Raw genomic sequence first — 25,002 nt, forward strand, 5'->3', positions numbered from 1 at the left:
TATTTACTCAACAGTTTCACAGAGGCTCTTTTAAATATTCTCTCTGGTGATGGTGACTCACTAAACTACTTTCAACTTCAACTCAAAGGATTCTTCCTTCAATATTTTTATTTGAAGTATGCAACAATAGTGCATGCATTAATAAATAAGGATGACAACAAAAGTTTAAATTATAGTTTTCTGTCAATGTTTAAATTGTGGTAATTAATTGATATTAATAGTTGAAATGTTAATTATGTATACGGATTATTGTGGGAGTAAGCTAGTTATTACCTGCGTCGTGCTTTTTTTTTTATATTAAAATATAGGGGTTTTATTTTCAAGGTAATGACCGGAAGTAGTTGGTGTTACCTGCGTCTGGCTTGCCGCTGCAGGTGTTTTGACAGGAAGTGATTCACCTCGCAGTCTTTCTATTAGTATGTGAAAGCTGCCGGTAGTAACCGTTGACCGTAAATATGAATATTAACAGTCTATGGTAGTAACACTGGGATTCATCTTTACTAAACGTTGTGTTTGTCCGTGTGTCGCTGGAGGCGGGGAAGCACCAAGGAATATCACGCTACTGCTTCAAAGTTCCAGGTAAGAGGACGTTCGGACAGAAACACGAATTGTGACTAAAGGGACATTTCTGTAACAAATGTATACTTCAGGTTTTCGTCTTTTCCATAAATGTAATGGCTAGAGACTATAGTGACGATGAGCCATAGTTATTGCTCTAGCAGTCATCTTTACAGTCACTTGGACTTCTCACAAATATTCACAGTTATGTTAAGTTTAAGACTTGGCCATGATGTAGCTTTTTCCAGACAGTTCCACCTGTCATTCTGGCCTACGAAGAGACATTTTAAATTGTTCAAATCTAAAAAGTGATGGCCAAACATATCATTTCCGACATGGCTTTAAATGGGAAATACTCTTCTGTAGTTTCTATTTTTGTAGTCATGTATAAACTCTTATCAATATCAACTGACTGAACACATGGACTTCCTTTACTTTACTAGCAGCAACCTGGACCACAGCAAGTTAATTATTGAGTAATGACCTAATGTCCCACACTGAGATTAAACTAGGACCAGACAGGTATACTTTAGGCTAATACAGCAAATGAAATACATATAGGCCTATCTATATTTGAGAACATGTTTGGTTACAGCACGTGGAGGTTAATCCAAATGTAGAGGGGCTTTCGCCTTGTTTTGCTGGAAACGGATCTGATGTAGTCGCCCTCGCCGCTACTGTATAAACAGAACATATTTAGCTCAATCATTGGTAAAAAAAATTCTAGGAAATAATGTAAGTACAGAGTCCCAGATCTTATCAAACACACCTCCTCAATCTTCATTATAAAATGACCATTGAAGTTTGAGCAAACCAATATGTGGTTTATATGTAAGTTTGATGGGTGCAGATGCAGGAGGCCAGTGAGGCCCACAGCCTGGATGATGACATGGTGGAGGGAGACTTGGGGGATGGGATGGGAGTCAAAGCAGCACCCAGCTCCACCAGGAAGAAGAGCCAAAGCTTTGTAGGACTCACAGAGACGCCGCTGTCCCGAACAGAGCCGGGAGAGGCGGCCTGGATCCCCGGACTGAAGACTGCAGAGACACAGCAGCGGAGAGCCCGCTGGAAGCTGCCACTCTCCGGTAGGAACATCCAGGGTTTCCCCCCGGTGCATTGCAAGCCTGGTGGCCCACCTAAGCCACTGGGAATTATCTGTTCATGTATCTTTAAGACGTTTTTTTAAACTACAGTTATGGTGGGGCAGCTTGGTTGGAAATTTAAACGTTGTCATATTTTCAAAGCTTTTAGCACTGACTTAATGTAGGGCCCTATGGAATCTGTTTCTACATGAATGCTGTCACCAGTCGGAAAAAAGACACTTGCCACCGGGCTTAACAACTTTTCAGGGGGAAACCCTATCATCTGTCAACTGACCCTTTACTGCAACAAAGGAGCTAAACAAGAATCAAACGGCCTGATGCAGGCAGGATACCATCCAATTATCTCATTTCACCTTTGATTTTTATAGCAGACAACACTTCAATCAAAACATACATTTGTTAATAAAGGAATGCACAATACTTATGGATATAAAAGAAAAAAAAATGTTACCAATTTTTTTTGCTTTGGTCTTAAACCATGATAGGATTTTTACCATGTGAAGCCTTTAAACTGACTCTGACCCAAAGTGGACAATTAGCGTCCAGTAAGATCGGCATTTTGGGAAATATTTAGGAATTATGGGAAGGTATAATTAGTGAGGAGATAGGTAGGTTGTTCGGAGCACTGCTGACTCTGTGATCATAATTGATTATTTTGAAACTTGGCTTCCATATAAAACTATAAGGAGGTTTTTTGGTTAAGATTATTTCCTAACTGTGCTAATTAAAGTATATATAAACTACTGCTCTAAAGTTTGAATCAGCTGTTATTTTGCTATTCTTCTTCTTTCCTTCAAAAATAATAATTTTGCCAAAGAAAAATACATTAATACAATAGAATAGTATCATTCAGACACCAAATGTATTCATTTGATTTGAAACAGTTTTGGCCCCACACAAAGAAGAATTAAATTATTCAAACTTAATTCAGTGTATGACCCCACAGTGTTGCATGATGGGAGAATCAGAACTTGGAAGTCAGAACTTGGATGTTGAATTAGTTTTCCAGTCCAGAAAAGCGTCAGTGATCATTGTTAAAGCTCTAAATATTGAGTCGTTGGGTGTGTCTTTGGGCCATCTGCAGTCTGCTCAGTTGTTAGATTAAAGAGATTTAAACTGGGATTGGTCAGTCCATAATATGTTCAGTTGACATTCAAATAGTGTTTACACAAGACTTACCTTCTGTTTCTATTGTGAAGTTTGATGTCTGAACCAACACCATGCCTGTTAAGTCCAGCTTGTTATATGCTGATATGGCATGTGTTGCAGGTCTTTGCTGTAACATTCAGAAACACTCTGCAGCATCTCAGGTCACATACACAGTTATGAGGGATCAGTGCCAAAAACTTTATTCCAGTTGCAAGTTAACCACAAACCCATGTGCTGACCCTGCAACAGCCGTTTGGAGTTTTTTGAAGACGTCACTTTGCAAAGGTGTCCTTGAATATAGCTCTGACTGCTTCTTCATACACAACTACAAGACAATTACTATGACCTCTAATGCAAGAGTTCACTTTTTGTGAATCAGCAGGCGCCCTGGTTGACCTGTCCAAAGACGAGCTGAAAGACAGACTACAGGAAGCCACTGAGGTAGGAAAAAAAGACAAACTATATCTGATATAACTGCCCATGTAGCCTTTATCCACTACCGTTCATTTATGGGATATCCCTCATTTTCGGCCAGATGTCCGTCCCCTTCCTCTGTCTCTGTGTCGGCGTTCTAACCTCTGGTGGATTTGTGAGGACTATGGTTAACTGCTCCTCAGATCTCTGCAGGGTAAATCCAGACAGCTAGCTAGACTATCTGTCCAATCGGAGTTTTCTGCTGCATGTTCCACCAAAACAAGTTCCTTCCTGAGGCTATTTAGCAGAGGCACCGTGGCTCCGTACGGCGCTTAGCTCCGTCCAAGACGATTGTGATTGGTTTAAAGAAATGCCAATAAACCAGAGCACGTTTTTCTCGTATTCAGGAATGCTGTGTGGACTAGCCAGACCCTCCTCCACAGCCCAGTGGAGGAAGGTCTAGCTATGCCAGACTAGTGACCATGTGACTCCAGCCTGGCAGACTGTAACTGATGCTTCTGCTCTGTTGACAGGTGATAGACGTTTTATGCTGTGAGCTGGAGGTGGCACATCGGTACCTTGAAGGCAAATACGAAGCTCTGAAGATCTTACAGGGGAAGGTAGAGCAACACACACACACACACACACACACACACACACACTCAACACTGCATCTCACACCTCACTGCTCTGTAGTTCAGTCACAATCACAAGAGCGCCCAGACATGAAGCAAGTATCCATCAGGAATGCTGCTTAGCAGTGTTACCTAGGTTCCAGGGGTCCTGAACGAAACGTCAAATCATTTATTTTCACTATAATGCCATTCATAAGTTACACAATGACAGAATGTATTACTGTTTTGGACTGTTTTTGTAATTAATCATCTAAAACAAAAAATCCTATCAGATGGAGGCCCCTGGGACAAAATCTAATCAAATGGGGGTCTGTGGTGTAATTTGTCAGATAGGGGTCCTCCAAGTGAAAAGGTTTGGGAACCCCTGACCTAGTGGTCCAACACAGTGGTTCTCTATGTGTTTCTCTTGTGATCCCATAAGGCAATGTCCACTTGGGACCCTTTAAGACTGCTATTTTGGAGCGTCTTGGAAGCCAAATGGTTCCAGCACATGCCACATTACTTCAAAGTCCCAGTACTTCAACCCTGGTTCTATTCTAGGACCTTTGTTTGCATTTTATCATAGTTTAGTTTTTGTTTATTTAGTTTAGTTTAATTTATTTGTTTCACAGAACATGAAAAAAACTAATTTCATTGAAGAAATACAAAAATACATGTGAGGATAGAAACCTGTAATGGCTTAAATAAAAACCACAACCAAAGGACATACACAAATGTAGATACAAAAATAAAAATACAGTACACAAATACATAGTGTTTTAAGTATTTTTTATCTTCTCTCTGCCCCTATTTCCAGTCTCTGCCTCTACATTACCAGATAAAATGACTGCTTCTAGTTCATGGAAGATGAGAGCAGATGTTTATCAGTAGATAATTATATAGAGATTTAGGCAATATTGTAAAATAATCGCCTTAGGACAGTTCTACACACCTACTCGTTATATTTCTGTGTTTCCACTGCATGGTACGGCTTTGTTCTTTGACTCAACGCAAATCCCCGATTTAAGATTTAAATCAATTTTTTCCACCCCTACTTAAAATCAATCTGCAGATGACAAAGAAATTGTTCAAAACAAGTTTTAACTTAATTTTATTTTGACTCATACACACACGCACACACACATGGGGCATGTATACCATTATAATTATTCATGCCAATTTTGTGGAAATATAAATTGGTTTGAGTGTTTTCCCTACCATTGTTTTGGGGGGGAAATGACAAAATTATATAATGAAGCTATATTTTCAAAACAGATGTGTGAGACACACATACAGGTAATTCACTTCTCGTTCCTCGCCTAAAAGTTCAAATCATTTTGACCCTATTTTCACGTGTTGCTGAGTAACGTACATTAACATCCCATGGTCTCATGAATGTAGCGTACCTGTAGCAAGCTCCTCCGTAGTAACTAGTGGTAAAAAAACGTTGAAGAGGAGCTCCGTGCTACAGAGCGGTGATTGCTAGTTGTTTAAGCCGCTACAGACCTCCGTCACAGCTCGTCATATCAGCGACATTTAGTAGATGTGTTGAGCCACAACAGAGTTCCTCAACACCGCCTCTGGTGCTCCGTCAGGTCAGCTGTAGCTGGTGGTTCAGTTATCCAAGAATAGGTGACTGTCAGCCGGGGACAGAGCACCGCGATCTGCCGGTCATTTCGGCGGAGATTACGGTTAAGTAAGTAATGAAACAACTAGTGAGAAAAGAACTAATGTTAGTCCCTGTCGCTGCCATGTTGTTTGTGTATCTCTATGGCAAACCAATCACGCGGGGGGAGGCTGAGCCTGTTCGGAACTACGGGAGCCCAGAGGGGAGCGTGGGCGGACGTTCAGGTGAAAACCGATTTTCATTTAAACAAATCAACGTTAACCACACATTCGAGTTAATCGCTAAAATCGATTTATTGCCCAGCCCTAGGTTTTCCATTAGCAAAAGTTCTGAATATTTTTTTTTTTTTTTGGTATGATACTAGAAAAAGTTAAAACACTGCAGACCAGCGATTGGTCGGAGAAAATCGTCACTAGCGCCACATAGGACATCCTGCATTTTTAATTAGTCATGTCACGTCAATTTTTCAATCACTCACAGCAGATACCAAAAAATATGGCAGCCCCACAAAACTATGGCGTACACTATGGCGTACAATTGACGAAGTGCAGATGTTCTGGTTTGGTTGCCCATGAAAGGATTCAGTGTGTGTTGCGTTGCGAAGATATTATCACATTGTTAAGCAGTTGCCTTCAGTCAGAGAGAAAGAAGTATTAAAACCTACAGAGACTTTGTTCAGCCGATGACTAAAGACTGCTCTTCTTCACAGGCCATTCTTGACAAAGCCACGAGTCACACTAAAAGTCTGCTGCAGAAAAGTGAGGCGAGGGCCAAAGCTCTGGAGAAGGTAAGTGTACATGCAGGCTGCTCAAACAAGGGCTTGGTCTGTTTGCTTTGACTCTCTATAGCAGGTTTCTACTCAACAGCCAGGAACTAACTGCCCTGTTCCTGTTTATCAAAGGAAACGTGTAATATCACAAGAAATGGTGGTATTAAGAGACATTCTGAAAAGTTTCTGAAAAAAATAAACACAAAAAAACAGAGATATGTTTTGAATGTGCAGCAAGTTCTGAACTTGAGCAGAAATCTGAAAGACATCTGAGCTAATAAAGTCCAGGGGCTTATTAATGAATTATAATGCATTAATGTATCATGTGAACAAGTGCATTAGAAAAGTTGAGACAAGAGAATGCATATTTGAAAGCAATAATGCCTGAGAGCATTACTGCATTATATTTCCATTATGTTTTTATATTTTGAATTGTCAACCACTGCATGAATTAACCATACATTTTTAGCGTATAAATTCACCAGAATGCACACTTCTGTCAAGCTTGACAACTGGAGAGGAGGCTTTTCAAGTTCCAATTTGTGTTTCTATTAAAAAATGACACCAAAATATACTCAAACCAAAATAAAAAAAAAAAATCAAACTAAGACAAAATAACAGCAAACAAACAAAATGGCAACCTCACAGCAAGCTGCAAAGATTCTCTCACCTTCTTCTCCTGAAGCCCTTTTTAACTCAGCCCCCCCTAATTGAAACCTACCACCTGCACAGGTGATTATAGGGTGAGCTCACCTGAGCAAGCAACAGTAACACTTAAGTTTCTCAAAACATCATAACAATTGGATAGATCAGTTACTACTGACATTACTATTTATACATATATGTGCACCCACTGCAATAGGCACCCCAAATATTATAAAAATGTAATTTACTGCAGAACTATCTTACATATTGTTCACTTTAGGATTGCTCAGCCCCTCCCTACAGAAAGGACCTAATGAGGCAAACCTGCATCCACTCTCCTTGATTAAACTGGTGAGCAGCTGAGCTACCCTCCCACATCACCATAGCAAAACACTATGAACCCATGAAACCTGCCAAACAGGCCAATGTCAAATAATAAAGTAACAAACAAACTAAAACAATAACCTACAACATTACAGTGAAATTAAGAATTAAGCAGACACAAAACCGTATTCATTTTGGGAACAGGGCCTAGTGCAAAGGGAGAAAGGAAGCCTGTTCACAACTTCCCAGACCCCTGTGTCCCCCCAGTGTTAGAAGGAAACGTGCCCCTTGTATGGTTACGTGTGCAGTCAAAGGTTTTTGTGAAATGATCTCCTCTGACCTCATACCGATCCGACCTTTACATCCAAACATGTTTTTTTTTATCTGAGCCATAGTCCTTACAACTGTGCAACACAAAGTAACGCCCTTGGGTGGAGCAACAGTGAAAGAGGAGAGCTGCAACTCCACATTTCCTGAAATGAAAGTGAAAGTTTGTCTGAGCAACAACAGAGCTGCAGTCGCGACAACTCTCTCTGTTTCTCTCTGAAGAAACGTTCAACTGAATCCAGCAGCTTTTCCTCAACAACAGACTCTCTGGCAAACACTGGTGAGTACACGGAGACAAAATGCAATCACTAAATATTTGGTCAAAGTAAAAAAGCAGAATTCAGAACAAATAAAGAATTAACGGCAGATAAAGTAGGCCTGCTAAAAGCTGACTAGCCTAACTTAGATTTCCTTTGAGTAACAGTTTCATTTGATCTTGCTTGTAAATGCAGAAAGATTTATGTTTTACAACGTACTGTATATAACTGTTACACACTTTGGTAAATAGCGTTGAACTTTAAACTCTTTCCTCTCAGCCTCACTGTCTCTGTAGTTCCTGCTGTCTGCCTTTGTAAGACAGAACAGCTGATAATATTTAATGTTTCAACAACGGGTATGAACTCAAATTCATAGCTCTACTCAGACAGAAAGATTCACTCAGCAAGAATGTTAAAGTGCTCATATTATGCTCATTTTCAGGTTCATAATTGTAGAGGTTGTACCAGAATAGGTTTATGTGGTTTTTATTTTCAAAAAACACCATATTTTTGTTGTACTGCACATTGCTGCAGCTCCTCTTTTCACCCTGTGTGTTGAGCTCTCTGTTTTAGCTACAGAGTGAGACATCTCACTTCTATTCCATCTTTGTTGGGAGTCACACATGCACAGTAGCTAGGTAAGGACTGCTAGCCAGTCAGAAGCAGAGTATGAGGGCATGCCCTGACAGTACCTAGGTAAGGACTACTAGCCAGTCAGAAGCAGAGTATGAGGGCGTGCCCTGACAGTACGTAGGTAAGGACTACTAGCCAGTCAGAAGCAGAGTATGAGGGCGTGCCCTGACAGTACCTAGGTAAGGACTACTAGCCAGTCAGAAGCAGAGTATGAGGGCGTGCCCTGACAGTACCTAGGTAAGGACTACTAGCCAGTCAGAAGCAGAGTATGAGGGCGTATGAGGGCGTGCCCCAGACAGTACCTAGGTAAGGACTACTAGCCAGTCAGAAGCAGAGTATGAGGGCGTGCCTGACAGTACCTAGGTAAGGACTACTAGCCAGTCAGAAGCAGAGTATGAGGGCGTGCCCCCTGACAGTACCTAGGTAAGGACTACTAGCCAGTCAGAAGCAGAGTATGAGGGCGTGCCCTGACAGTACCTAGGTAAGGACTACTAGCCAGTCAGAAGCAGAGTATGAGGGCGTGCCCTGACAGTACCTAGGTAAGGACTACTAGCCAGTCAGAAGCAGAGTATGAGGGCGTGCCCTGACAGTACCTAGGTAAGGACTACTAGCCAGTCAGAAGCAGAGTATGAGGGCGTGCCATGCTAGCAGCTAGGCGAGCATTATATTGTGTGTTACAAAGTGACGCACGATCATCACAGAAGTAAAGGCTGGACTACAATAGAGCTGTTTGGAGCAGTTTGTGAACAGTGTTTTCTGTTGGAGATGGGAAGTCCCTTTGGGGTGGACTTTGGGCTTTTTCACTTTGAACCTATAACGTGCACAAAAAGATATATAACCCAATAAAGGAAAGGGAAAAAGCCAGAATGAGCACTTTAAACTAAGGTCCATCGGTGGCCGTGGAGGTTGTGTATATATATAATTTCCTGCAGTCCAGAGTGGTACTTTTCTTCTGTACATTTAATGTGCCTGATTCTCTGCTCACTGTATCCCCCTTCTCTCTCTCTGAACATCATCTCTCTCTAAACCTCCTCTTCATCCTCTTTGTATCAAAATACATGTAATGACAATTTGGTGTTTTCACACTTTTCGTCCTCAGTGTCGATATGTCTGCTGCCAGCTGTCTGCTGACTGAAGATCAGTTTCTGTGCGCCATCTGTCTGGATGTGTTCACTGATCCAGTCGCCATGCCATGTGGACACAACTTCTGTAAAACCTGCATCACTGATCACTGGGATATTAATGTCCAGTGTCAGTGTCCCAACTGTAAAGAGGTGTTCGATCCAAGGCCTCATCTACGGGTCAATACTTTCATCTCCGAGATGTCTGCTCAGTTTAGACAGTCAGCTCAACAGATAGCCTGCAGCAGCAGATCAGAGCAACAAGTGTCCAAATCAGCAGAAGTTCCCTGTGATGTCTGTACTGGAAGCAAACTGAAGGCCCTAAAGTCCTGCCTGGTGTGCCTGGTCTCCTACTGTGAAACTCACCTGGAGCATCATCTGACAGCTTCACGTTTGAAAACACATCATCTGATTGACCCTGTGGACAACCTAGAAGGCAGGATGTGCACAAAGCACGATAAACTGCTGGAGCTGTTCTGTAAGATCGATCAGATGTGTGTCTGCATGCTCTGCACAGTTTTAGACCACAAGATGCATGACATTGTTCCTCTGAAAGAAGGATATGAAGGAAAGAAGGCAGAGCTGGAGGCTGAAATCCAGCAGATGATCCAGAAGAGGCGACTGCAGATTCAGGAGATCAAGCGCTCAGTGGAGCTCAGCGAGGAAGATGCAGACAGAGAGAAAGCTGAGGGTATTCAGGTCTTTACTGCTCTGAAGGAGTCTATTGATAGAATCCAAGCTGAGCTCTTCAGCATAATCAAAGAGAAACAGAGGACGACAGAGAAACAGGCTGAAGGCTTCATCAAGGAGCTGGAACAGGAAATCTCTGAGCTGAAGAAGAGAAGCACTGAGGTGGAGCAGCTCTCACAGTCTGAAGACCACCTCCAATTCCTCCAGAGCTTCACATCCCAGAACGCTGCTCCCTGTACCAAGGACTGGACAGAAGTCAACCTCCGTCCATCGTCACATGAGGGGACTGTGAGGAGAGCTGTGAGTCAGCTGGAGGAGACGCTTAATGAAGAGATAACCAACCTGTTTGTGGGCGAGCTGAAGAGGGTCCAGCAGTATGCAGTGGATGTGACTCTTGATCCTGATACAGCACATTTTGGTCTTACCCTGTCTGATGATGGTAAACAAGTTAAACATAGTGATGTAAAGAAGAATCTCCCAGACAACCCAAAGAGATTTTTTCCATGGGTCAATGTCTTAGCAAAGCAGAGTTTCTCTTCAGGAAGATTTTACTACGAGGTTCAGGTTAAAGGGAAGACTCACTGGACTTTAGGAGTGGCCAGTGAGTTGATCAACAGGAAGGGAGAAATAATTTTGAGCCCTCAGACTGGCTACTGGACGACATCTTTGGCGAATAAGAATGAGTATTACGCCAGTGCTGGCCCCGATGTCCGTCTCTCTTTGAAGTCTCCGCCTCAGAAGGTGGGGGTGTTTGTGGATTATGAGGAGGGTCTTGTCTCTTTTTATGACGTAGATGCTGCAGCTCTTATTTACTGTTTTACTGGCTGCTGCTTCACTGAGAAACTCTACCCATTCTTTCGTCCCAGTCTTCACTATGGTGGTAAAAACTCTGCCCCTCTGATCATCTCTCCTGTCAAACATACTGAGTAGAAAAAACTTCAGATTTTCTACAAAAATATTCACTTTCATATAATGTAATAAATGTATATTTACTGGTGATGTACGGTGTATACATCGCTGTTTTTCAGTTTCAATGTGTTTTTCCTGTAAATGTTTTATTTGATATGTTACATTTTCTACTTAATACTACAACATATTATATCACACTAATTGCTAATATCTAATTATTACCAACCTTAAAGGTCCCATGGCATGAAAATGTCACTTTGAGGTTTTTTAACATTAATATGCGTTCCCCCAGCCTGCCTATGGTCCCCCAGTGGCTAGAAATGGTGATAGGTGTAAACCGAGCCCTGGGTATCCTGCTCCGCCTTTGAGAAAATGAAAGATCAGATGGGCCAATCTGGAATCTTCCTTTTATGATGTCATAAGGGGAAAGGTTACCTCCCCTTTCTCTGCTTTGCCCGCCCAGAGAATTTGGCCCACCCATGAGAAAGAGAGAGACATCATGGCTTTCAAACGAGCAAAGCATGACAGTTGGTCAAGGCCACACCCTCCACCTTGCCCCGCCTCTCTCCTCCTCAATAGCATTTAAAGCTACAGACGCAGAAATGGCATCCAAAAAGCAGCATGTCATAGGACCTTTAAATTATCAGAAAAGAATATACTCAGGAATTAGAAGCATTTGCAAGTTCCTTAATTGCCTGATCATTAAATATATAACAAGTGTTGAATACTGGCACAAATTACTGAATAAGACAAAAGTGGATTCAGTTTCTGCCTTTTTTCTTTCTTATATAAATAAACAAAGTAAAACTAAAGTTTTTATTGTTTCGGATTAAGTTATTAGGGGCCGGGCAGCTCTGCTGCTGGTCCCTCTTGTATTCGCCTAGTTATTCATTTTTTTATTCATACCATGAAATTTGCCTGCCCATACATGAAAAATCACTAAACCTGGCACATAGGTCCAGTCCTATGCTCAACTTCCTTAACTGTTTCTTGGGCTGCAGCTGAGTTTAAAACTTTCATAACAAATCAGTCGTACATAATAGCAACTTTTGCCATCCCAATTGAGCAGAAATGTTGATATGCTTGGAGCTTGCAGGAATTATGAAGTCCATCAATCTGTTTTCCTCAAAAACTGTAGAACTAATGAAACCTAACTAAAACAAAACTGCTCCACTTCATCTTCAGCCTGTCCATCACAAACGATCATGTTATCAAAAATTGAGCCTGCAGTGGATAACAATGTTTTACTGTAAACTACTGCAAACCTACTACTGCGATCCATCCATCTTCGTCCGCTTATCCGGTGTCGGGTCGCGGAGGCCGCATCTCCAGCAGGGGACCCCAAACTTCCCTTTCCTGAGCCACATTAACCAGCTCTGCTTGGGGGATCCTGAGGCGTTCCCAGGCCATGTTGGAGATATAATCCCTTCACCTAGTCCTGGGTCTTCCCTGAGGCCTCCTCCCAGCTGGACATGCGTGGAACACCTCCCTAGGAAGGTGCTCAGGGAGCATCCTTACCAGATGCCCAAACCACCTCATTTGTCTCCTTTCGATGCAAAGGAGCAGCGGCTCTACCCTGACCTCCTCACGGATGACTGTGCTTCTCACCCTATCTCTAAGGGAGACGCCAGCCTCCCTCCTGAGGAAACCCATTTTGGCCTCTTGTACCCTGGATCTCGTTCTTTCGGTCATGACCCAGCCTTCATGACCATAGGTGAGGGTAGAAACGAAAACTGACCGGTAGATCAAGAGCTTTGCCTTCTGGCTCAGCTCTTTTTTTGTCACAACGGTGCGGTAAATTGAATGTAATACCGCCCTCGCTGCACCGATTCTCTGACCAATCTCCAGCTCCATTGTACCCCTCACCCATTTCCTACCTTGGAGTAGACTTTGCCACCACCCCGGTATGCCACTCCTTTGGCACTGTCCCAGACTCTCACGCAATGTTGAAGAGGCTTGTCAACCAAGACAGCCCCTCCACACCCAGAACTTTCAGCATTTCTGGACGGATTGCATCAATCCTCGGGGCTTTGCCACTGTGGAGTTGTTTGACTACCTCATTGACTTCCCCCAGGGAAATCAACGACAATCCCCCATCATCCTCCAGCTCTGCCTCTAACATAGAGGTTGTATTAGTTGGATTTAGGAGTTCCTCAAAGTGCTCCTTCCACCTCCCTATTACCTCCTCAGTTGAGGTCAACTTCAAACTCTCGCTTGATAAATCTCCAATGTTCATGAAAATTAATGACAGCGTTTCGATTTCAAGGTATAAGTAGTGCGGTCAATTTCAGAGCTTTATCTAAAAACCGGAATGTTTTGGAAATATTTTGAATTATATTCTAATCTATTGCAGTTAGTTGGAATACAGCATCTTTAAACTTGTTACTTATGGAGCAATCAATATTAGTAAAAACAATTAATTACAGACATCATTATGTTGTTTAGATGAAGTACACAAACTCAGAATGTTATCTTGATAACTGAATTGTTGGTACTAGATTGATACCTGCCTTTACATGCAAACCTGGTGATTATCACAGTGTAAAGTGTGAAGCCGTCTATGGTTTCTAACTTGGCAGTTAGCTTAATAAGATCATGGCTCACCCCTGACATCTGAGGTTGAGTCCCGGGTGATGCAGAACAAACATGCTAATACCTACCCAGGAATTGTGCTTTGTGGATTAGAGACTTAAGTTTAAATGATACATGTATTTGTCTTCTTCCTCATGATAATGCCCAGCCCCGACTCAAAGCTGCCCAGCAGCTATTATCTAGATTTGTGTTCTTAGTTTTGCAATTTTTCAACACGTGGCTTATGTGGTTACCTCACCTTTTATGATGTATTTCTTGTTTGTTGTTATGCTCATATCTGTAGTGGATAAAAACAATAAAATACAATTTATAAAAAGACCAATTCAAATTAAGTTAGGGATACTCTGAGCAAAATGTATTAAAAGTATATGACTTAAATAAGACAGAATGATTGGATGTTTGTACTAGAATATATGAAATGTATTTGCACCACAGGTATACACCTGGGTTGAAATTAATTTTTTTTAATTTATTGTCATTTATTTAAATTACTGAACCTCGAAAAGAAATTGGTCAGTTATTCAAGAGAACAGAAAATAAATTCTCCGTTTAGGTTTTAGAACAAATTGGCTACACAAGAATTAACAGCATACTTTTAACTGGATAACATAATGTTGTTTATGTCCTGATTAATAAGCCATGTTCAGAGAACACGGGCCAGGAAGAAGAACTGTGTATATGGCCATGCAAATATTTTGTCATGGTAAAAGTGTGGGATTTTATATCTCGGCTTGTATATAACCTTATGCATAAAACTAGATGCATGTGGCGGAGAAAAGGTAAAGAAAAATATGCCTATCATGATGTGTTGCAGGAGGCGAACAGCTTGCAGTGGGAACTCAGCTTCAACCAGGTCCAGATGAAGAAGTCTCAACAATCCTGGGAGCAGAAATACAACAGGTTGGATTTACTCCACAAACACTCATGGCTGCTATTTTCATTGGTTTGTATTATAACTCTGTTGTTGTTGTAATCAGAATTTGGAGTGAGAACAAGACTCTGACCGACAAACTGGAGGAGAGAGAGAGAGAGATCCAGAAGCTCCGGGCAGAACATTCCAGTAAGTGCTGAATAATGTAGAATCCTTTTAAGGGGACCTAGACATGTCTGGACAGATCATCTCCTTCTGTGAAGTGAAGTGGAAGTCTGTGTGTGGAGTCACCAAACCTCCTGCCGCTCCCAACCCGAGTGGGACTCCAACTCACCAACAGTCACAACTGGCTAAATAATCTCAACTAGAGCTGGGCGATATGGAGAAAATCAAATATCCCGTTATTTTTGACCAAATACATCAATGTCGATATTGCGGTGATATTGTAGGGTTGACTATTGGTGCTTTCACAAAATATTCACACGATGTGAGTTTTCATAAATAATCATCAATAATGTTAATATAACGACTAAGTGGGTAAAGGCAAATAACAAAACAGCTAGAACAGTCTGGTAAGTTACTTTACTGTAATGCAGCCTTTAAAACCAGGAAAAGACAACATATGTCATATCACGTTATTACAATATCCAAAATTTACGACAGTATCTAGCCTCATATATCAATGTTGATATAATATCGATATATTGCCCAGCCCTAATCTCAACCCAAGGTTTAATCAGCAAATGGAATTGATTTAATCGTCATCACCAACATTGTGTGTGTGTTTGCAGCTCTTAGTCGGCAGTGCGTGGAGCTTCTCTCCATGCTGAGTGTGAAGGAGCAGAGAACTTACCAAGAAACCAAACCTCACTACAGCCCAGAGAGAGACGCAAGTCTTCTGGAGGTGAGAGAGCCCCAATCAACATTACACACACAGACAGAGAGAGAGAGCGAGAAGGATACCACTTAGTACATCTTCCTTTCAAAGTAACTGTCAGTGGCACATTTTGCTGGAAAATTGGATCATTTTACATGATGAAAACTTGACGCACTCTCTGTGTAATCATGTGAAATGACATGATGTTCTGCAGTGTTTCTCTGGGGTCAGAGCAACCTGCCAGGCTGCCACAGGGCAAAAATAAGATATGGGGGAGGAAGTAGTCAGATCCTTTGCTTAAAGGTATAGTAAGTGATGTTAATCCAACACACTTTTTGTAAAATTCAGCAAATATCTCCTCACGCTCACCTAGCTCTTTATTATCTGTGTGTGCTAAAAAAAAAGCTGGTGTTAATACACAGCCCTGGATGTGGGTAGATGCTAGATCGGATCTGCTAGATGTGTTGATGTAGTTAGGTTTAGGCGTGGGGAGTGGGGAGTGGGGATTGGGCTAGGGAACGTCCTGTGACAACATGTCTAGCGGATCCCATCTAGCATTTACTGCCTGTGTAAATGGAAAACAAACAGAAAGGAGTGCATGAGCCACAAAACACTATTCCAGCCAATCAGCAACAGGCAGTGTCAGTTGATGGTAGGGGGAGAGGCAGCATCTGAATGTGCCGGCCAGTAGTTATCTGCCTGTATATCTGGAGGGCGGAGATTCTGAAGGGGGGTCATATTGTTTGGCAGTTGAGTTCAAATATCAACACGCTTTGCATCACTTACTGCACCTTTAAGTAGAAGTACCAAAACAACAATGTAAAAATACTCCATTACTAGTCAAAGCATTTAAAATTCTACTAAAAGTACAAAAGTATCACCAGCTTCATGTACTTAGTAGTAAGTATCAGCAGTAGAAGTACATGTGCAGTAAAATGTCTCCTGTGACTGATATCTGATTCTGTGTAACATTATTAGAATCATCAATGTTAGAGCAGCATGTTACTGTTGGAGCTGCTCCAGGTGGAGCTATTTCTACTACTTTATATACAGTTATCTAGTTTAGGGGTCGGGCCCTCCAAAGGGTCACCAGATCAATTGGAGGGGTCGTGAGATTATTAATGATTCAAGATTCAAGATGTTGGTTTTCCCTCTGGTTATACAAGTACAAACGTGTGAAATACCTTTATATAAATCCAAAAGAAAATTTAAAAAAGACACAATGTTACCCTTTGGAGAACAACAGTAAAAAGACATAAAATACAATAGAATAAAATATAAGAGACATTAAAAGAATATATACATTGAAGGTATAAGACAGTGGATATTGCACAGGTGGGATTGCACTTTGTGTGTGTGTGTGTGTGTGTCTTGTGGCCTGGGGGAAAAAGCTGTACCTCATTGTGCTGGTGCGTGCTTTGGGGGTCCTGTCCCTCCTCCTGAGGGCCGCAGGGCGAGCAGCTGTGCTCAGGGACTTCCCGAGGCACCCCTGGTCCACTGGTCACACGCAGATGTGCTGTGCCATGTGCACCACCCTCCCCAGCTCCTTGAGGTCCAAGCGGGTGCAGCTGCCATACCAGGTGAAGAAGCAGCATGTCAGGAGGCTCTCTGTAGTGCCCCAGTAGAAGTCCCTGAGGATTTGGGGCTTCAGGCCAAACTTCTTTAGGCGCCTGAGGCCGTACACACGCTGTTGGGCCTTTTTCACAACAGTTGTACTGTTGCTGGCCCATGTCAAGTCCTTGTGGATGTTTACCCCCAGGTATTTGATTTTGTCCACTAGCTCCACGGCCAGTGCTGGAAGAAGTATTCAGATCCTTTACTTAAGTAGAAGTACTAATACCACACTGTAAAAATACTCTGTTACAAGTAAAAGTCCTGCATTGAAAATGTTGAATAGGTAAAAGTCTGTGAGTATCATCAGGAGAATGTAGTTAAAGTATTGTAGTGTGTGTAAAGGATCCAACCAGTTGTGTGTTTAATGGTCTCATCATCTCAGCTGGACTTGTAGCCATTATATTGTATCTTAATGTGTAAAGTAACTAATAACTAAAGCTGTAACAGATGAATGTAGTGGAGTAAAAAGTACAATATTTCTCTCTGAAATGTAGCGGAGTAGAAGTAGAAAGTGGCATGAAAAGAGAAAGACAAGGAAAGTATCTCAAGTTTTGTACTTGAGTACAATACTTGAGTAATTGTACTTAGTTACATTCCACCAGCCGTGGACAGTGACTGGTGGGTGAGTGCCCCCTTCCTGTTATCCATAATGACCCCCTTGGTCTTGGAGACATTCGGGGAGACCACTGTTCCAAGGCGTTGTAGGCAGTCTCGTCCCCGCGGGAGATCAACTCCACAGTGGTGTTTGAAGCCTGCTTCGCCTGAGGACACAGCCCTGAGGTTGTCCACTCTCGCCACCTGGAGGCAGTAGGGCTGGGTATCGTTAAAAGAATTTCAATACCGGTACCCATACCAACACCATGACTTGATGACGGTTCCTGAACCATACTTTTTTTTATACCAATTTTATACAACAAAAAGAAATTACAACATTACAGCACAAATCTTTTTATTTATTTTCCAGCTCTTACTACATGAGCCGTCTCTGTGTAACGTAGAGTTTCTCCTGCGTGTCTCTACAACGTGTAATGTTACACAGCCAATCACAGACAGTATTAGATCTTGGTAGAAGCATGCTGCATGCTGATTGGCTCACTGACACTGATGAGACTTACTCCTTAGGGTTTGAAATTGGGTATTGAATGACAAGGCATTATTCAATACTCGATACTTTAGAGGCAATTCGGTCGGTGCCTAAAAAGTATTGAATTTGGTAGCCAAACCTAGGAGGCGGTTCGTCAGAAAGTCCAGTATCCAATCACACGGTGCTGTGTTCAGGCCCAGATCCTGGAGTTTAGTGAGGAGCCAGGCGGACACTTTGGTGTGGAACGCTGCCCTGTAGTCCACAAACAGCATCCTGGCTTCCAGGTGGGAGAGGGCTGTGTGTGGGGCGTGGGAGGTGGGGTCCTCTGTGGCTCTGTTTGGGCAGAAAGAAGAATAAAGTTCTGATAGTTTAGTTTAATTGCACAAACATATGAAATACATACAATATAATTTAAAAACAAGCAATTACAGTGCAGGAGAGAGAATCCTGAAAGGCTTATTCAGCATCCTCCCATATTACAAAAAAGGGAAAAAATATACAACTAAAACATGATAATTTCTCTACAAAAGATAAAAACAAGCAATACAACAAACAAACACACAGGTAAAACATACACAAAATGTAAAGATACATCAGACCAAATTATACACAGTTAAAGCAAGATAAAGCAACAAAAAAACACAAGATACAAAAATCTGTTGTCATAGTTTTTGTACTTTTCTCTAATATTAGCTGTATGTGAAAACACTAGATAATCTTACCTTGGAATCAGTGAGATGTTGTGTCTTGTGGAACTTCTAACAACTTCTTGACTAGAGAAGTAAACTAAAAACAAGAGAATAGACACCTACACACTACTGGTGTTTGTAAGAGGTTATTATCTTTAATAATGGGCTGTGTTTTATAAGCTTCTCAAATGCTTTTCAATGCAAAATCTTAATCTGAAAAGTAATTGACTACAATTTGCAGTACTGTAAAAAGTAGAAAAGTAGAAGTATGTAAGTAATAAATAAATATATATTCAATTTAATTTATAGTATCAAATCATAACAGAAGTTATCTCAGGACACTTTACAGGTAGAGTAGGTCAAGACCACTCTATAATTTACAGGAGGGAGTAAAGTCTTCATGGTGTCTGTGTTTTCAGCTGGCAGTTTTGGGGGCGTGCCGGTGTCTCGGTGCTGCTGACGCTTGTCTGTGCAGTCGGGCCGCGGCTAGCAGCAGGAAGCAGCTGGTCCAGCTCCAACAGGAGGTAAACGCTCCATCCTCTTCTTTTTCTTCTTGCTCACCAACCACTATTGTTGTTCCTAAGATATAACATCAGTCCTTGTTGCTTTCTGAACTGCTTCACTACCTTAGTTAGATGTAATATAGTATATGCGAAGGAAGGTCTGGCTAGTCCACACATCATTCCTGGATGGGTGAAAAACGTGCTCTGGTTTATTGGCATTTTTTTTTAAACCAATCACATTTGTCTTGGGTAACACTAAGTGCCGGACGGAGCCACGATGCCTCTGCTAAATAGTCTCAGGAAGGAACTTGTTTTGGTGGAACGTGTACGTTCAAAAGTAGTTTTAGTCGTGCAACAGAAAACTCAGATTGGACAGACAGTCTAGCTAGCTGTCTGGATTTACCCTGCAGAGATCTGAGGACCAGTTAACCATAGACCTCACAAATCCACCGGAGGTTAGAACACAAAGGAAGAGAAATGAGGGACATCCGGCGGAATTTTGTCGGCACCGGAGCAATCCTGGAAATGTCGTCAATATAGACTAGTTGTAATAAAATAATTTTTGTCCTTACAAGGTTTCAAACTAACCTCCTGACAACTAGTGCTAAAAATGCATACATCTATTTTTGGTTCAAAGTTAACTTTTGGTAATGTTAACTAACTTTACACGAGACAATTTCATTTAATTCATTTTAAATAATGTTTCTTTCTAAACCAAAAAGAAATGTTGACCTGCAGCACAGGTCATTTCTGACAGCTGCTGTTTTAATGTGAGCTGTCTCATGTGTAAGCAGAGATTTCTCCAGGAATCAAGTGGGAAGGGACATTACCTTCTGAAACCTACAGAGCAGTATGAGAGGTAGGAGGAGAGGGAAGGACGAGTCGCTGAGTGTACTGTATGTATCTGTGGAGTGTTGAGGTGGGAGAGAACATTCATGCCCCAGATAGTTTGAGTTCTAGAGACCCCTGGTTTAATAAGTGCCATATCTTCCTCCTCTGCTGACTGTTTACTCACATCATCAATAATCATGTTTTATTAACTCCCTCGTAAGTATGTACATCCATTGCACATATTATGTATTATTTGCCCACTCTGCAGTCAACCAACTCAGCCTCTTTTTCCTTACGCAACACTTATTTTGTATGTATATATTTGTTTCTGTATTTATTGTTTATTTCCATATTAATGTTTACTATGTTTGTTTGTTTGTTTATGTATTCACCAAGGCAAAACCTTGATCTTATTGTGGCAATGAAGTCTTTTCTGATTTGTGTGTGTGTGTGTGTGTGTGTGTGTGTGTGTGTGTGTTCCAGCTGGATGCACAGCGTCTGAAGAGAGAGGAGGCGTGGATGGTCGCCGATGCTTTTCGCATCGCCTTTGAACAGCAGCTGAGGAAACGGAGTGAGCACTTCCTCCTGCTGGCTGAAGCCAACATCCTGAAGTCTAATCAGGGCAAAGCTGAAGGCAAGTGTGCTATCAGCACAGCATGTGCCTACAACAACAAGTCAAATTTTAATTTTGATAATGACTTCTTAAACTGGGAAAACATAATGACATTTGCAGATATTTTACTCGTGTATAAAATGTTTGATCGTCGTCCCGTCTCTCCACTGAATGAATTCATGAAACAAAATCAAAAAGCAACAACCAGAGCTACTAGGATTGTAAAATATCAGATAGAAAATGTACATTTGGGCAGTTAGCCTTTCTGTGCTTATGTTTTCTTTTAATGCCATCAACCTGCCAGGGACTGCTGATAAGAAAATGAGCCTCTATGGCTAAATCTGGCACGTGTACATCAATCAATCAATAAGCATTTATTTATATAGCGCTTTACAGCAACCAGCAGGTATCCAAAGTGCCTATACATGAAGTAACAACAGTAAAACGTAACATACAGTAAAATCAGAAAGAATTAAAACGTACAGCAAAATCAGAAAAATAATACATAAAAGCAGGAAGAACGGAAAACGTCACAATGCTACTATGTATTAATAAAAGCCATTCTAAATAAATGATGCCCATTTTCAATTAATGTGCATTATCCCTTCTTAAATAAAATAAAAGTAAACATAAAGTAAAGACACAGGAAGAGGGATTCTGGTGAACTTTTTTCTTCTTGGATAGGGGTGCTTCTCAGACCAGATGGTCTGTGTCAAAGCCAGGGATTCTCTGTTATTTGTGTTTAGCTATATATTAGCTATAAATAAAATTAGATTTTAGTGTCTCATAGCTCCCATGTATTGGAAGCATCAGACCAGCATCTGTTTTTTCCCTCCAGGTGCTAACAGCAGTCCTTTAATCAGTGTAAGCCAGAGGTTGAGAGGATTGCTGCCATCCAAGATGCCTGAGACTGAGACTGAGACTGAGACTGAGACTCTCTACCGACTGCTGGACTTGGTTAGTGTCTCCTCTTATATCTGCTGGCCTGTTATCTAGAGCTCACTGCACAGAGACTGTATTAATTGACTCAGGAAGTCCTTATTAGAGATGGTCTGAAACCATTTTCTCCTTCCTGATACCTGAACTTGCATATCAGCCGATACCGAGTACTGATCCGATACCAGTGTGTCATATATTTTGTTATGGTATAACAGCTGTGTACTACTATCCCTGTATGGATGTGATTGTGATGGTTAAACTCTTTGTGAAACATTAACAAAAACAAACAATGAATGCCATTGAACTTTCTTTTATTATCCAGTTTGACAGTCAGGCATAACGGAAAAAGATGTACTACTTTAAAGTAGATTTTCTTAGTGGCAAAATTAAGTTGTATTGGCTCGGTGAATAAACTGGAGTACTCTCCAATACCGATACCAGCATCTTAGTATCGTTATGGGACATATGCCTGGTCATTCAATACCAAATTCCAATACCTAAGGAGAAAATCTTATCAGCGTCAGTGAGCCAATCAGCATGCAGCATGCTTCTACCAAGATGTAATAATGTCTGTGTCTATCATTTAGGAACCGGTATTGAAGTCACAGTATTGGTATCAGTACTGGTATTGAATATTTTTAAAGGATATCCAGCCCTAATCTTGGCATGGTTTGGCTCAGCACGGTCAAACGTTCCAATGGAGAAAGATTTAGTTTTTCTAGAATGTGTCAGTAACTTGTTCTTTACTCTGTTACTGATCTAAAACATTATTTCTGCCTTACTTTCAAGCATAAACTGTAAACGCCCTTTTAGACTGACCATTGTTATTAGACTGCAGGAACGTTTGTCTGAGGAGTTGGTAGAGCTAAAGCTCGTGAAAGGTCACCATGTAAGAATTCTTGAGGTGTTTTTTTGTCTCCAGAGAGGTTGGTTTTCCTCCCTAGTACTCACTGATCCTGTGTTTCCTGCTGTAGCTGAATGACAAGGAGGAGGCTCTGGCCCACCAGAGGAAGGTGAGCATCATGTTAGCCCACAGTGCAGACGAGCTACAGAGACAGTTGCATCTGGATTCACATTGCCGGCCAGCAGACCCATCAGAGAACCAGAACCAGCAAACTTCTAATACATCAGAGTCGAAGATACAAGCCCAAGTCTCATCAGAGTCCAACATCCATGCACAGCAACACCTACAGCTGCCAGATTCCCAGCATCAGCCGGGACACGCAGCGTGTCTGTCAGAGTCCAGGACTGAACCACAGGAGCTGTTAGACCCATCGCAGTCCAACAGCCAGCCACTGTCCAACCACAAAAACCGCGAGTCTGAAATCCAAAAATCTGACCAACCAGAGTCCTGATCCAGCCAGCAGACTCCTGTCTCAGACAGAGACGCAGCACTCGGGGTTTGATTCTAAAATAGGAGGACGTGGTTTTGGCACACACCACCTGGCTCAATGCAAACGCCTAGTTCAAAAAAGACAATGTTGTGCACATTCATGTAGTTGCTAATGCATGACAAAAAAAAAAGAATGTTCAAAGAAAAGTGAGTGAAGTCCACACAACAGCTGACAATGACCCTTCTTGGGACGGGCATTGGAAATTAGTAATTGCTAAGGGAGACGCCAGCCCCCCTCCTGAGCAGAGGTGTCAATTCCAGGTCCAGAAAGTAAAAGTCCTGCCATGTGTTTATTCCACCAATGAACTCAGCCAGCTGATTTCACTACTAATTAGTGAGCTAGCTGATTTCACTACTAATTAGTGAAATCAGCTGGCTCATTGGTGGAATAAACACATGGCAGGACTTTTACTTTCTGGACCTGGAATTGACACCTCTGCTCCTGAGGAAACCCATCTTTTTTTTGACTTGTACACGTTGTCATCCGTGTAGATTACTGTAGCATGGTGCTGCTAGGTGCGACATATTGTGCTGTTTTTTCATTTGTTCTCTTAGTTTGTGTAATGATATTCAAAAATGTTTATCTGCCTACAGTAATGGCATTTGTGAGTCATCTGAAACCAAAGTTGAATTACACATTGAACAGTTTTGTTCGGAGAGTGGTACTGTTTTTTGTATTAATTTAATTTAATTTCAATTAAATTGTATTTATAGTATCAAATCATAACAAGAGTTTTATCTTGAGACACTTTAGATAGATAGATAGATAGATAGATAGATAGATAGATAGATAGATAGATAGATAGATAGATAGTAGGTCTAGACCACACTATTATTTACAAAGACCCAACAATTCCAGTAATTCCCCCAAGAGCAAGCATTTAGTGCAACAGTGGCGAGGAAAAACTTCCTTTTAGGCAGAAACCTGGGACAGACCCAGGCTCTTGGTGGGAGGTGTCTGACGGTGCCGATTGGGGGGTGTGATGAAAAGTGGCAATTATAGTAACAGTAAAGATAATGGAACTATGACTACAAAACAGTAGTTGTAGTAGTTCATGGCGTAGCAGGGCACTGCAGGGCATAGCCTTAAAAGTAAATTATTAAATGATTTTAAGGATGATGATAATATGGAGTAGTTTCACCACTGAGCTCCAAAAGAGCTCCAGTGCTCCTTATCATAGATTCTCCAACTGGAGGAATGTTAGAGGATGGTGGAGGAGAGTCTCCACCATAGGTGTTCAGTTGGGTTGAGATTTGGTCACTGTACAGACCATATGATTCATATCATTTTCATACTGTACTCATCAAATCACCACCAGTCATGTCTTCACACAGCGAGAGAGAGTCCTGGCTTCATAGTTAGTTATGTTTTTTAATTCTGAGTATTGATTAACCACTACCAAGGTATTATAATCATCCCTTGCAACTTTATAACAGCATTCAGATCAAGTTTTATTAATGGATTAAAAATGATGTCTTAAAGGCTTACAAATCATTTGGTAATCATTAACACATACATACGTATGATACATACAATGTTAAAACAACATAAGTTATAGCATTACTAATCATTTATTTATTATTTCATTGTTTGTTCACAGTAAAATAACTATTAACTAAAGTTTAATTAGCCATCAGTTTACCATGTATTAGTGATGGTTATTATAAAGTTGTACTTTTTACTGGATTCACTGGACTGCTTCTTACAGTGCAGACGCTCTACTGCTTGCTCCTGCTTCTGCTTGCATATTTTTGCTGATAATCTTGCTTTTCCTCTGAGAGAAACTATGAGCAGCGGCTCTTGGATACTTATAAATCACTGGACTATACATTTTTTGTAGACATAGTAGGCTATT

The 25,002-nt window shown here is 41.3% G+C and overlaps 1 protein-coding gene across 4 annotated transcripts; it reads left to right on the forward strand.

The window, feature by feature from the left end:
* Positions 1 to 372: 372 nt before the first annotated feature.
* ccdc125 (coiled-coil domain containing 125) lies at positions 373 to 23,405 on the forward strand. Of its 4 annotated transcripts, none has more exons than XM_028579112.1 (12): positions 373 to 579; positions 1,395 to 1,643; positions 3,190 to 3,251; positions 3,758 to 3,844; positions 6,175 to 6,252; positions 14,547 to 14,632; positions 14,710 to 14,792; positions 15,395 to 15,507; positions 19,287 to 19,391; positions 20,685 to 20,835; positions 21,653 to 21,771; positions 22,728 to 23,405. In XM_028579112.1, the coding sequence occupies exons 2-12, from the start codon at positions 1,409 to 1,411 to the stop codon at positions 23,106 to 23,108; spliced, it is 1,500 nt and encodes a 499-aa protein (XP_028434913.1). In that variant the 5' UTR covers positions 373 to 579; positions 1,395 to 1,408; the 3' UTR covers positions 23,109 to 23,405. The 4 variants fall into 4 exon arrangements, with proteins under 4 accessions (XP_028434913.1, XP_028434912.1, XP_028434914.1 ...); XM_028579111.1 differs by having other exon boundaries at positions 1,409 to 1,643; XM_028579113.1 differs by having other exon boundaries at positions 1,409 to 1,643; positions 3,193 to 3,251.
* The last annotated feature ends 1,597 nt before the right edge of the window (positions 23,406 to 25,002 follow it).

This window comes from Perca flavescens, chromosome 5 (assembly GCF_004354835.1).
Source record: "Perca flavescens isolate YP-PL-M2 chromosome 5, PFLA_1.0, whole genome shotgun sequence".
Lineage (NCBI taxonomy): Eukaryota > Metazoa > Chordata > Actinopteri > Perciformes > Percidae > Perca > Perca flavescens.